Source organism: Artibeus jamaicensis, unplaced genomic scaffold (assembly GCF_021234435.1).
Source record: "Artibeus jamaicensis isolate MK-2021 breed Jamaican fruit bat unplaced genomic scaffold, CSHL_Jam_final contig_3152, whole genome shotgun sequence".
NCBI lineage: Eukaryota > Metazoa > Chordata > Mammalia > Chiroptera > Phyllostomidae > Artibeus > Artibeus jamaicensis.
Window position 1 is genome coordinate 2,562,171 of NW_026521729.1, and position 12,439 is coordinate 2,574,609.

Below are 12,439 nucleotides of genomic sequence, written 5' to 3' on the forward strand. Positions count from 1 at the left end.
GAAGGCCTGGTTTAGTAGGAAGTGGGTCCAATACACAATGCGGCACTGCCGGTGTGTGTGCGTGTGAGTGTGTGTATTTGTGTGAGAGAGAGAGAGACCTCATATTCTATCTATTATTCTTTGCTTGCGATGTATGTCTTTGTCCCCTGCATTATGTACAGCTATACTCACTCTAGTTGACCTAGAGCACTCTAGTAATATTCCGATGCTGTTTGCAGCTCAGTAAGAAATGACACTGTGATTTATTAATATTGTCTGACATGAGATCGTGACGGGGTAGGTGAGGCATATGCCCTAGGTATTTGTCCCCTGTCATCTTGTCTTTGCATCCTACCAGGACCTAGAGACCGAGGTACCTTATATCTCTCACGTCCCAGCATAATGTCTGGTAAATATTAGGTGACTATGAGTATTTGCTCAATGAATGTGTTCACCAATGAGCTGATTCATTTAGTGAATATTAATTAAGCACTGGGCTGTGCAGCCATCTCCTGGGTATTATCTGTATTGGTGGAGCATTTTCTTAAACTCCTAATAGGCAAGAGCAACATATACCAAGCCCAGAAACGGAGTTACAATATTGGGAAAGCACCCTCTCTGCAGAGGGAAAACTGTGGTTGGCAACATGACATATGGAGCTGCGTTGTGTGTGTGTGTGTGTGTTCACGCGCCACACACATCCCAAGTGCCCACTGTTTTCCCAGCTCTGTGTTAGGATCTGTGGGTTTTTACATGGAGAAGGCACATACTAACCCAAGGAGACTTGGATCATTTTGTGACAAGAATTTTAAACCCGGAGCCCATGGATATATTTGGGAGGTGGTCCTCAAACTCCGTCAATCGTATGCAAACTCAATAGGTGTCAGCATTTTCCCGGGGAGAGGGTCTGGGGCTTTGGCTGGATTCTCAGAGCACACATGCTTCCCAGAAGATTAAGGACCGTTACTTTCTAGGGACAAACGTTACACACGTGGAAAGTTCCGTGGCAGGATGAGAAGGGGCTTCTTGGAGGGCTAGGTAGAGAGGGTAGAGATCCTTGTAGAGATGGGAGATCGGAGGAGGAGGGGATTCCTAGGGGCTGTAGTGGTTGGAAAGAACATCCTGGAGAAGATGTGACTTGGGCCTTCAGGAGTGAATGACACTGGTGTAGAAGACAGAGGGAAAGGGTTCAGGGTGTTCCAGGCTGGGGGTGAGGTGACAAGCTGAACCTCTGAGCTGGCCTCCTGCCTCAGCAGACAATTAAGGAGCATGCAAAGCAAATGCTCGCTCTTGGGGGCTCCTGACTCCTCTCAGCACCTCAGAGTTAGGTTCCGGGCTCTGTGGGGCGCAGGGCCAACGCCATGGGACTGTGACATCACAGGTCACCCCATGACCAGGAGTCTTGACTCTATTCCATGGCCACAGACTGGTAAACCCTCGCCCCCAGCCTCAGCAATTGGTAAAGGTGACAAGGAGCATCAGGTAAGAGTAAAGATGACGCAGGGCCCACCTGTCCTCACTGTGTCCTGTCCACTACGGGCATGAGAATGGGGAGGACTGGCAGGCTGGACGTCATGTATGACGGACTGGCCTGTTGCTGGATAGAGGGCTCTTTCCAACTTTCGTTTTCATGGAGGCCCTCAATCCCATGCCCTATCCTGTTCCTCCCCTGGAAATAGCTGCGGATGATTGCAAACACCTGTGGCTGCAGCGCAGTCGACTCCCAGGCCCTGCTGCGGTGCCTGCGGGCAAAGCCATCGGAGGAGCTGCTGCGCATCAGTGAGGTGAAGCGGGGGAGGGGCTTAGGGGTGGGGCGGCCCTTTGAATGGGTGGTAGACACACCCTGCCGCTTTTATTTATTTTGACCTGGGACTTGGAAAGGTGGGGGTAGGGGATTCTCAGTAATGGCTGTAAATATGTGGACTCTAGGACCCTGATGGGCAATTTAAAGAACTTCATGGGCCAGCAGTGCCTCCTTAGCCGGAAGAAGGTCCAGTAAAATACAAGCTACAGAAGTAGCATCTCAGTCACTGAAGGCACCTCACTGGGTAGAGGGACCGAGCTTGTTTCACAAGACCCCAGCAGCTAACATCAAGATCAAGAGCTACAAGTCCTGCAGGGGGCCCTTGTAGCTTGGTGTGACCAAGAACTTCCTAAACACTCAGTTGCCTGACAAAGGGTCTGCTCTTGCAGAAGGCGGTGCGATACCCGCCTCTTCTGGGGGTGCAGGGAGGGTCCCGATGGCCAATTTCGGTCACTGGGTGACTCATTGAATGGACTGGATGATCTTTTATGTCCCTTCCAGTCCTGAGAGCTTCTGATGGTCCTTGGCAGAGCAGGGTCCTTATCTGTCAGATTCCCACAGTTGTAAGTAGTTCTCTGGCCTGAGCTGAGGATTTGCTGTGAGCCCTGCTGGAGTCTGGGAAGTGGGCAAGTCCTTGACCTGATGGGGGTGTCTAACCCCACTTCCTAATAGAGACCTACCCCCATTCCCCATGAATAGAGCCAAGTGTTGCTTCCTGAGACCCCAGAAATATCCAGCCTGACCCCAGGCACAGTGCTGGGGAGGACATCTGGGGAAGGGGTTCCCACCAGCCCTCAGTTCCCTGGCCATCCCCACCCTCACCATTCTGCCCGTTGCATTTGTCCAGTGGTTCTCACACTAAAACACGCATTGCAATCCCCTGGGAAGGTTTTTTTTTTTAAGTTGGTTGGACAGTATCCCCAGAGTTTTGTGTCCAGTGGTCCTGGTGTGGGGCCTGAGACCCTGCATTTCTGACAAGTCCTCAGGTGGTGCTGACGCTGGTGGTCTGGGAGTCACACTTGGAGAACCACCGTGCTAGGCCAGTGTTTTCCTTAGGTAGATATTGTTTTTATCCCCGGTTAGCAGATGAGGAAACAAAGGCACAAAGAAATTGTCCCCACCTTGCCCAGGCGCACAGATACATTGGGAGGGGCCCAGAGTGGCTTGTTTTCCCTTTCTTACCACATTTTGCTAGACTGGGCTGGCTCAGCGTGTCTAGGGTTTGGGGACAGTGGAGTTTGCGAACAGAGAGTGCTTCCAACTTTTCTCTTCTTATTTCAGAAAACCAAGTCTTTCACGAGAGTGGTGGATGGTTTTTTCTTTCCCAATGAACCTCTAGAGCTATTGATTAAAAAAACATTTAATTCGGTTCCTTCTATCATCGGAGTCAATAACCACGAGTGTGGCTTCCTTCTGCCAGTGGTAAGAATTCTACCCGTGCCTCTGCTCACTCCCCCGACAGTGAGGTGGGGCATTGCTTCCTTCGAGGGTCCCTCCCACGGACGTGGAGTGCTGTGGAGGCTGGAGCCCACCAGCCAAGTGCAGAGCGGTCACCTTTCCTCTCTCTGAAGGAGGGTGACAGGCCTGGGGTCAGCCTTACCGAGTATCCACCCTGCTCCTCATGGAGGTTGTTGGTGAAAGAAATGACTGAAATGCTAAGAGATGATGGGGTCCATTAGAGCTTTGTTCAACACGTGACAAACGACTGTTTCAAACAAGCACAGCTACTGAAGACTTCAAAGGTGAAATCCGTGAAGGTTCAGAAACCTCCCGGCCCTTACACCTTCCTGCTCGGCCTCAGTTCAGGCACTTAGGTTTCCGAGGATGCTCTCTGAGCCGGGGCAAGTTGCAAAGCCACTGAATCGCTTCAGTCATTCAACAGGAATGAACTGAACATTTACGACATGCGCTGAGCTCTCTGATGTTAAAACCCGAGCATGCAACTGTGAACAAGTAACTCGGCTGCGGCTTTCTGCTCACTCAGATACAGCTTTCTGCAAGCCTCCATTCTCAAGGGCAGGGACAGATGAAATGCAAGTTTTCAGAGGCAGTTGGGGGCTGTGAAGGACAGAAACCAGGGAGAGAAATCTTCCTGAGGAAGGAGAAAGGGTGGTCAGGAAAGGGTCCCCAGGGAGGGCTCATTTGAGCTGAGGCCTGAGTGCGGAGGAGGAGCCGTGCTTCCTGGACCGTGTGGTTTGCGAAGGCCCTCCACGGTTGAAGTGACCCTTTCCTCTGTCCTCAGAAGAGTGGAGTGTTCAAACTCATAATACCATCACAGCTCATTTCCACAGACCCACCTCCTCTCAGGCCGGGGGCATGAGCTTATGAAATACACAGGTTTGTCAAGTAACAAAGTTAGTGGACGGTCACAAATCCCAGCTTCCAAACATGCAGAGAGGGACCTTCGTAGTTAAACTACACTGATGGATAACTTCCATAACTCCGGGGGTTCCCTCATATTCTAGGAGACAGATGTGTTTATGTAACTGCCCTAGTGGTTCAAAATTTTGAGCAGAAAAAGTACCAGGGAAATTCACTTGACAATGAATAGCATTTCTACCCCCTCATTTTTAAACTCTAATATTGGCCAGGGGAGGGGGTCATTTAACAAATGCTTACTTGTAGCTCTCACTGCTTACGAAGCAGAGCCGGTGTTCTTAACCGCTTAACCGCCAGCCTCGCCACTTAACCTGCCAGCGGCTGGCTTCTTGGAGGCCCTGATTGCAAAGGTCTTTAGAAAGAGAACAGCAAACCGCCGGTTTCAAGAGTCTCTGGTTTCTCGTTGAACTTGGTGTCAAAGCCAAATTGTGGCCTGTGTTAATGATCAAGGGCTGCCGTAGCAAAGCACCACAGGCTGGGTGGGTTAAACAACAGGGATTTATTTTCTCACCGTCCTGGAAGCTGGGAAGTTGAAGATCAAGGTGCTGGCCAATTTGGTTTCCTCTGAGGCCTCCCTCCTTGGCTTACAGCTGGCCGCCTTATAGCTGTGTCCTTACATGATCTATTCTGTGTGCACGCCTTTCCGATGTCTTCTTTTGTGTCCACAAGGCCTCTACTAATAAAGACATCAGTCAAATTAGATTAGAGTCCAACCTAAGATCCTTATTTTAACGTAATCGCCTCTTTAAAAACCCTGTCCCCACGCAGTCACATTCTGAGGTCCTGGGGTTAGGGCTTCAACATAGGAACTTGTGGGGACACAACACAGCCCATGACGTGGCCTTTCCACGGGGAAGCCACTCGGGTCGCACTGGGCTATGGGTGTAAAGGAGTGGCTGCCTTCTATGAAATGTGAGCAGAAACTGTGTTGTTGAACCACCCACTGAGGCTGCTTCTACATGCGCCCCCTGGGGGCCGAATGGGTTACTGCTTCTCCCAGTCTCCCCTCTGAAAGGCAGGGCCCGGGGGTCCCCAGAGAGACCAGCTTCCCTTCTGATGACCTGATGTGCTCACAGGGCTCCCTGCTTCTCTCCACAGAAGGAGTTCCCTGAGGTCCTCAGGGGCTCCAACAAGTCCGTCATCCTGCGCATGCTGCACACAGCTCTGGTGAGTCCCGAATTCTGCAACCCACCTGAGACTAGGGACTCAGGTTCACTCCATGCCAGCCAGGCATGTGTTGGACGCTAGAAATTCTGAGGACGATCATTCAACCATTTATTCATTCACTGCCTGCACGAGTACATCCCAGACGTGAGGATGCTGATTCCTTTCCTTCTTCCCTTGCACCTTTCCATGAACACTTTTTCCCTGTGTACTCGGTTCTGGGTTCATTTCAGTCATTTCTTCGCTGATCCAATCTTTGCTGGGAGGCCGCCCGTCCCAGCACCTCCCGAGGCACTAGGGCACAGTGATGAGCAGGCACCCCCCCCTGCACTTGAGGAACCTGTAGACTGTAAGGGTAGACGGACCGATGAGACCCTTCAGGGCATTGCTTCACAGATCAGGGCAGAGAGATGTCCGGGCCCATGGTGTCCACAGCGGGTAGGGAAAGGTTTTGGAGTGTGAGTCAGGTTTGTGCTGTCGGTGGTAGGAGCAGCGGCGAGGGGAGCCGGGGGAACCAAGAGAACCATTCAGGAGCAGAGAAGCGTTAAGAGATCAGTGGCAGGGGTGGGCTGAGGCCGGGGAGGGCGTTGTGGATGTTACACACTGTGGAGAAATGTGAAGTTCAGCCCAAGGGCTAGGGATGGAAGTGATGTGTACATTCAGTATGTACTTGAGAAAGAGTCCTGTGGCTACAGTGTGGACCAGACCGGAGGTACGGGATCCCTCAGGCCCTAAGGCTTGGAAGGGATTTGGATGAGTCTTGGCTGTCTGGGGATGAGAGTTGGGACTAAAGTTAGAGAGGTATTTAAACTAGAAGTTGGCCAGAGGAATCTCTCAGGCTGGGGTGGAGATGGCCTTGCAGAACAAGAGGCCATTGATCTGGGGAACACCCGAGCAGAAGGGAATTCCAAGAAGAGAAGATATCTTGAGCGAGGTCCTAGGAGTGGGAGGTGGGGTGTGGAAAGGTGCACGAGGGTCAGCAGGGGGTGCCATCTCCCCTGAGGCTTGGGAGCATGGAGGGGCTTCTCAAATGGTACATTGTTCTCTGATGCTGACGGCGTAGCCTTGCCCCTGACTGCCCTGCTGGGCTGGCAGGAGGCTCCACAGAGCATCTCTACCCCCTTGGGTTGCTTGCTCTGGGCCCGACCAGAGCGGCTGGCTGTCAGAGGGCCCAATGGACAAGTCCAAGCGGTGCCCCATGCTGTGGCTCATGTTCCTCCAAACCCCGAGAGACCTGGGAGGGGCTGTGCCTTTGGGTCAGAGTTGGGGGGCTGAGGTGCAGCAACTTGTCCAGAGTGCCGGACCCCTGAGGGCATCACCAGTGGGGCGGACCCTGAACCTTCCTGAGTTTCCCTCCCAGCCTCTGGCCTTAGTGCGTGGGGCAAGTGGAGGGGCTGCAGGTTGAGAGGCAGCCTGGTGCCAGGTCGGAGAAAGCAGGTGATGCCCTGTTAAGGGATTGGCAGTGGGTCCCAGGGAAGCAGCAGAACTAAAGACCCTTTGAGAGACCCCGTTTTTGGTAGATGAGGAAACTCCAAGGGACCAACCAGCTTTGATCTAACAGCCGAGGCCTGGCAGCAGCGCTGGTACAAGGAGCCGCGCCGGCTGCCCAGGGTGTGACCTGTGTAGTCCCCAAAGGGCCTTGTGCTCAGAAGGGCCCCGCACTAGGTTGGGTGGTCTGTTGTCGCCATCCTGAAAGTCTCGCTGTGTTTGAACAAGAGGCCCCACGTGTTCACTTGGCACCGCGTCCCGCAAATGACACAGCCAGTTCTGCCCAGGGTGGCGGTTTCTGAAACATTTCAGACAGGCCTGAAGAGCATGGCATTTAGATGCAAATAGGCTTGGAAAGAATCGTGGTTCCACCAGTTCAGGCAAACCACTTAACTGACCTCTGTAAGCCTCAGTCCCCTCATCTGTGAAACGGGGCTGATTTCGATGTCTGCGCCGCAGGCTCGCCTTGTGGCTTCAGTGTGACAGAGCCCTCAGGATCATGCCTGCACGGGCCCACACCCGGCGAGTGGGCTGCCGTCACTGACCTGGACCGCCCGTGACTGTGATCTTTTACAGGACATCCCCACCCAGTATTTAAACGTCGTGGCTGACGAATACTTCCACGATGAACAGTCCCTGTTTGAACTACGGGACAGTTTCCTGGACCTGCTTGGAGATGTGTTCTTCGTGGTCCCTGGGCTGGTCACTGCTCGGTATCACAGAGGTGAGTCCCTGAGCCGCCCCCCTGCTGTGGGGCCACTGCGCAGCGAGACTGGGGGCCGCAGGGATCCTTGCTGCCCGCTGACCGGCCGCCTGGCCCGCCCTTCCGGTCCCTCACTGAGAGGGACCTCCTGAGGTGTCTGGGTTGTGACCCTGCGTGCCAAGCAGGGCAGTTCCCCTGCCTTTCAGAGTTCAGGAATGTCGGTCAGTTCTTGTTTTTTTGCATTCCTTCCCCTTCTTCAGGACCGTGGAGCAAATTCCCACCTCCCATACTTTCCTGGGACCAGTCTCCTAGATTACTTTCTGTAGCGTCTTCCCAAATGCCTTAGCGCTGAGGAGGGGGCTGATCTAAACTGGTGCAGCCATGCTGGAAAACTGTCAGGTTCTCATAAAGATAAACAGACACCTGACCTATTACTCAGGCATTCTCCCCCTAGGTGAGGGAAGTGAAACCTATGACCGTAGCAAAGACGTGTGTGTGATTATCCATAGCAGCTTTAATCATAGTAGCCCTGAACTGGAAAGAACTCAAAGGCCTGCCATCAGCTGGGTAGATAAATAAATTGTGATAAAGAGGAGTCAGCTACTGATACGCACAGCAACATGATGAAAGTCAGAAATATCATGCTGACCAAAAGAAGCCAGGCACTGGGGAGTGTCCCCAGTGGCGTTCCATGCTTGGGGCCCAGAACGGGAAGAATTAATCTGTGGTGATAGGAATGAAGACACTGTCTCTTGGTAGAGTGACCACAAGGAGACACATGGGACTTTCTGTATCCTGACTGGGGTGGTGGTTACATGAATGCGCATGCACTTCATGTAGAAAAGCTCATCAAACTACATTTGAAATCTGTGCTTTTCATTGTCCATAAAGGGTACTGCAACTGAAAGACAAAAGGGGAGGAGAGGAAGCAGAGATAAGAACTGTATGGTGGGGTCTTGCTAGAAGGATTTAGAAAAATCAGTACCTGGAGAGGAAGACGAGACCAAGAGCATGTGCGTGTGTGCCCACATGTGTGTGTATACACGTGTGTCTGTGCATGCGCTTTAATGGCAGACTTTGCAAGCGTGGTTGCCATTATGCAGTAGAGAAAAAAGGATGGTTCAGAGAAAGACGGGGAAACCAGAGAGCAAAGACCTTTTGCAGAAGAGAGGGGAAGGAATGTGGGGTGCAGGGAGCTTTGGGAAGCAGGGAATAGCTTTGTTCTGTTTGCCTTCCAGCGGCGTCCAACCTTTTGGCGTCTCTGGGCCGCACTGGAAGAGGAGTTGCCTTGGGCCACACGTTAAATACATTGATGTTTGCAATCACAAAAGAAATCTCATAGTGTCTTAAGTACATTTACGATTTTGCATTGGGCCACACTCACACCCACACTCACTGGGCTGTGTGCAGCCAGTGGGCTGCAGGTTGGACACCCCTGCTGGACAATGAACTCTTCAGTGAGAGGAAGTCACGAGGAGGTGGACTTGGGTCAGTAGGAAGGGCTTCTTTTGAAAAGCAGAGGTCTTGCCATCTCAGGTTGCCTTCGCAGACAGGAAATGCTAGCCCCCAGTAAGGAAGAGGGAAGTCAGCTTTGTGCAAGTCACCTCCCCGCAGTGGGTCTGCGGAGCCAGGACTGGATGGGTGGGGATGCGGGGCGCCCCCACGCCCCCTACCCAGGCGCCTCCACTCCCCCGGCCCCGGCACCCCTCCACGGGCTCTCTCCTCCATCTGCAGATGCCGGTGCACCTGTTTACTTCTATGAGTTTCAGCACCCGCCCCAGTGCCTCAAGGACAGGAAGCCGGCCTTCGTCAGAGCCGATCACACGGACGAAATCCGCTTTGTCTTTGGAGGTGCCTTCCTGAAGGGCGACGTTGTCATGTTTGGTGAGGAGCGGCCCCGCCTGCTCTCGCAGGGACACTGGGATGCGCTGGGGGGACACCCGACTCCCCACTATTTGCACAGAGCCCCTCACCTGGCCCAAACTATGCAGGAGTTGGAGGGCTAATTCTAATTTACTTATTTAACCTATGGTTTACAAGCATGACCTTCCCCTGGAAAATGCCCGCCCCTCAAATTTTTAGAATATTTTTAGAAATCAAAATGGAAAAGAGCTGCCAACATTTGCTGGATGGGTGTTTCTCTTTGTACTAAAGCCCAAAGGGGTAGGCAGGGTGGGGAGGACGGTGCTTCTGCAATCTAATTTTTGAACAATTAGAACCACATTCTCCCAGCTCTCTGACTGCTGGCCTCACCCCCCCCCCCCCAACCTTCTCAGAGGCTCCATGGGCTGCCACCCAGGGCGGAAGGCTAAGCCACGGTTTTCGGAGCCCCAGCCCAGAGTGGTTTGGGTCCAGGCGATCTGCCGTAAGTGCTTGTGAACTGTTACTCCTAAGCCTCCTTTATTCCTGGGTGTGCAGCCCACTCAGTACCTAGAATCATAAGCCCATCAGGTGAGGTGGTCAGCAGGGAAAGTTAGAGGAGCCACACGCAGAAAATATCACTACAATATTTAGTTTTTAAAAACTGCATAATGCAGTTCAGGCCAGTGCATAATGCAGTGCAGTTGAACTGGCCAACTGCTTGGCCAGTTCAGGCCGGACTCTTGACGATGAGGACAGAGCCTCCCATGTGGAGTGGGTGCCTCTGCGGTTTAAACGTTCATGGTTTCATTCATTCATTCTCGTCATATAACATAGATTCCAACAACTACCTCCTGGGTTGGCACAGGGATGAAGTGAGGTAACTCTCAGAGATGCACCATCAGTGACGCACAGTTGTTACTACTCAGCAGCTGTCACCGAGCCCGGTCTCTCTGCTGGGCACAGGGGCCCTCCGAACTGGGCGAATGAGCGACCGGTGTGGAAGGGTTAAATCCCCTGGTGTCTGAACAGCCCTAAAATCAGTGAGAAAAGAAATAGCCCGGCTGCAAACTGGGTAACAGGTATAAATAGACAGTGTGTGGGAAAGGAAACTCAAGTGGCTTTTAAACATGAAAATCGACTTAACCTCACTCTCAGCAAGAGGACTGCAAACTTGCTCTGACTGAGGACTCATTTCTCATTGGTCGAGGTTGGGAAGAACAATACATTTTTCATAATTGTTGGAGCAGGTGTGGGAAAACAGGCAACCTCATCTATTAGTGGAAAACTCAGTGAAAATCTGAAATGCGTGTGGTTTTTAACAATTCTGCTTCTCAGGGTGTTTTTGCAAGTATATTTTCCCATGTGCAAAAAAATATGCCTGCCCACTAGAGCATTGCTTTTATCAGCACAAGTCTGGAAATGATGTAAAGATCGATTAATAGAGTACTGGAAACACAAATTATATATTTACAGAATTGCATATAAATATACATATATTTATAGGACAATAAGTGGTAATAAATGGGAGTCTTACAGGCGACATGGTGGAACTATCTCTTAGATAGAATTTTAACAAAAAGAAAGATGCATGATCTGGGTCCATTATACTACAGCATCTGTAAAAACATGTACATGTCTAGCCTGCCTTCAGAGGGCGCCCAAGAGCCTGGTAGCAATGGTGGCCTCTGAGGCTGGTAACAGTAGAGAGAACAGATGGGAGAGAAACTAACTTTGATTAGATACTCTTTCTGCTTCTTGGGTTTTGCGCTTTGAGCAAAATGCTTTGAGCATTACTTTGTCAAATAAAGAAATACAATAATTGGGAGAGAGAAAGGTGGTCTCTGTTCCCTAAGGAACTTGTAGCCTCGGGGGAATGGTTGGAAGCGCGTGGGGAATGGTTGGAAGAGCGTGGGGCGCGCAGGGACGGTGCGTGTTCAGCGTCCACCATTTGGAGGCCGGGATTTCTCGGGCCAGCCACAGTTGTTCTGGACCTCGGTACCTACAAATGCAAAACGAGTGAAGTGGCTTGATAGGCTGGTGAGGATCCTGCAGGAGGAGAGATGCGAAAAGCACTCATCAAATGTGAGGCACCTTGGGCTTCTGGCGAACGTTGGTGGGAGCTGGATTTTGGGATTATCTCTTGCAGAAGGAGCCACGGAGGAGGAGAAATTGCTGAGCAGGAAGATGATGAGGTACTGGGCCAACTTTGCTCGAACTGGGTAAGCAAACCTCCAGCCTTCCCACAGCCCTGAGCTTGAGGACAAAAAGCTCACCTCTCCTTGTGCCCTCCCTCCCAGGGACCCGAACGGGAAAGGCCTGCCTCTGTGGCCAGCCTACAGCCAGGAGGAGCAGTACCTGCAGCTGAACTTGAACCTGAGCGTGGGACAGAGACTGAAAGCGCAGAAGGTGGAGTTTTGGACAGAGACCCTCCCCCTGATGATGTCCACTTCCGGGGGGCACCTTGGCCTTCCTCCTTCCTCCGTATTCTTCCTTTCTCTGCTCTTGCCTTTTATGTTCCCTTTTGTCTGTTGAGAAGTTATCTTTCTGTGACTTTGGTTTCCCTTCTACTACAGTGCCTCCCGCCATGCCTGGCTACATTCTGTGTTTAGCTACTTTATGGAATCGGCTGCTTCAGCCGATCCTTAGGGAATTCCTTTCAACATTGAGAAAAATGCCATTTGCCTTGAAAATGTCTTCACTACACCTGCAGGAGGGCTGGCCTATTTGTTGGCATAATGATGATCTGGCAATGCACGTGAAATAAAAGCAGAATGTTTAATACGTACAGGGAACAGAATTCAATTCTAGGCTAAAAACTACGCCCCTCTGCCCGCAACGCGCAAGATGACTGTCTCGGAGAAGGCGTCCGTGTGAGTTTCCCGGAACGTGAGTCCTCCAACCCCAGCCCAGGCAGCTTTCAACTCCGAGCCACGCACGGTTGTCCTGACTGTCATTGGCTCGGACAGGACTCCTTCTCTGGCTCAGAGATCTGTGGGGGCCAGAGAACCTCCTTCTGAGCAGTGGAAACCGGACATCCCCCAAGGTCAGGAACCCAGGAA

The 12,439-nt window shown here is 51.9% G+C and overlaps 1 protein-coding gene across 15 annotated transcripts in view; it reads left to right on the top strand.

Moving 5' to 3' along the window:
- Positions 1 to 12,144, top strand: part of CES5A (carboxylesterase 5A) — a 193,188-nt gene extending 181,044 nt beyond the window's left edge. For 14 of the 15 annotated variants that reach the window (XM_037141535.2, XM_053663281.1, XM_053663272.1 and 11 more), the window contains 7 exons: positions 1,659 to 1,763; positions 3,065 to 3,205; positions 5,261 to 5,329; positions 7,391 to 7,538; positions 9,252 to 9,401; positions 11,527 to 11,599; positions 11,678 to 12,144. In XM_037141535.2, the coding sequence (XP_036997430.2) occupies positions 1,659 to 1,763; positions 3,065 to 3,205; positions 5,261 to 5,329; positions 7,391 to 7,538; positions 9,252 to 9,401; positions 11,527 to 11,599; positions 11,678 to 11,912 (921 nt within the window). In that variant the 3' untranslated portion in view covers positions 11,913 to 12,144. The remainder of the gene's footprint in view (positions 1 to 1,658; positions 1,764 to 3,064; positions 3,206 to 5,260; positions 5,330 to 7,390; positions 7,539 to 9,251; positions 9,402 to 11,526; positions 11,600 to 11,677) is intronic. The other variant, XM_053663280.1, reaches the window with a different exon arrangement.
- The last annotated feature ends 295 nt before the right edge of the window (positions 12,145 to 12,439 follow it).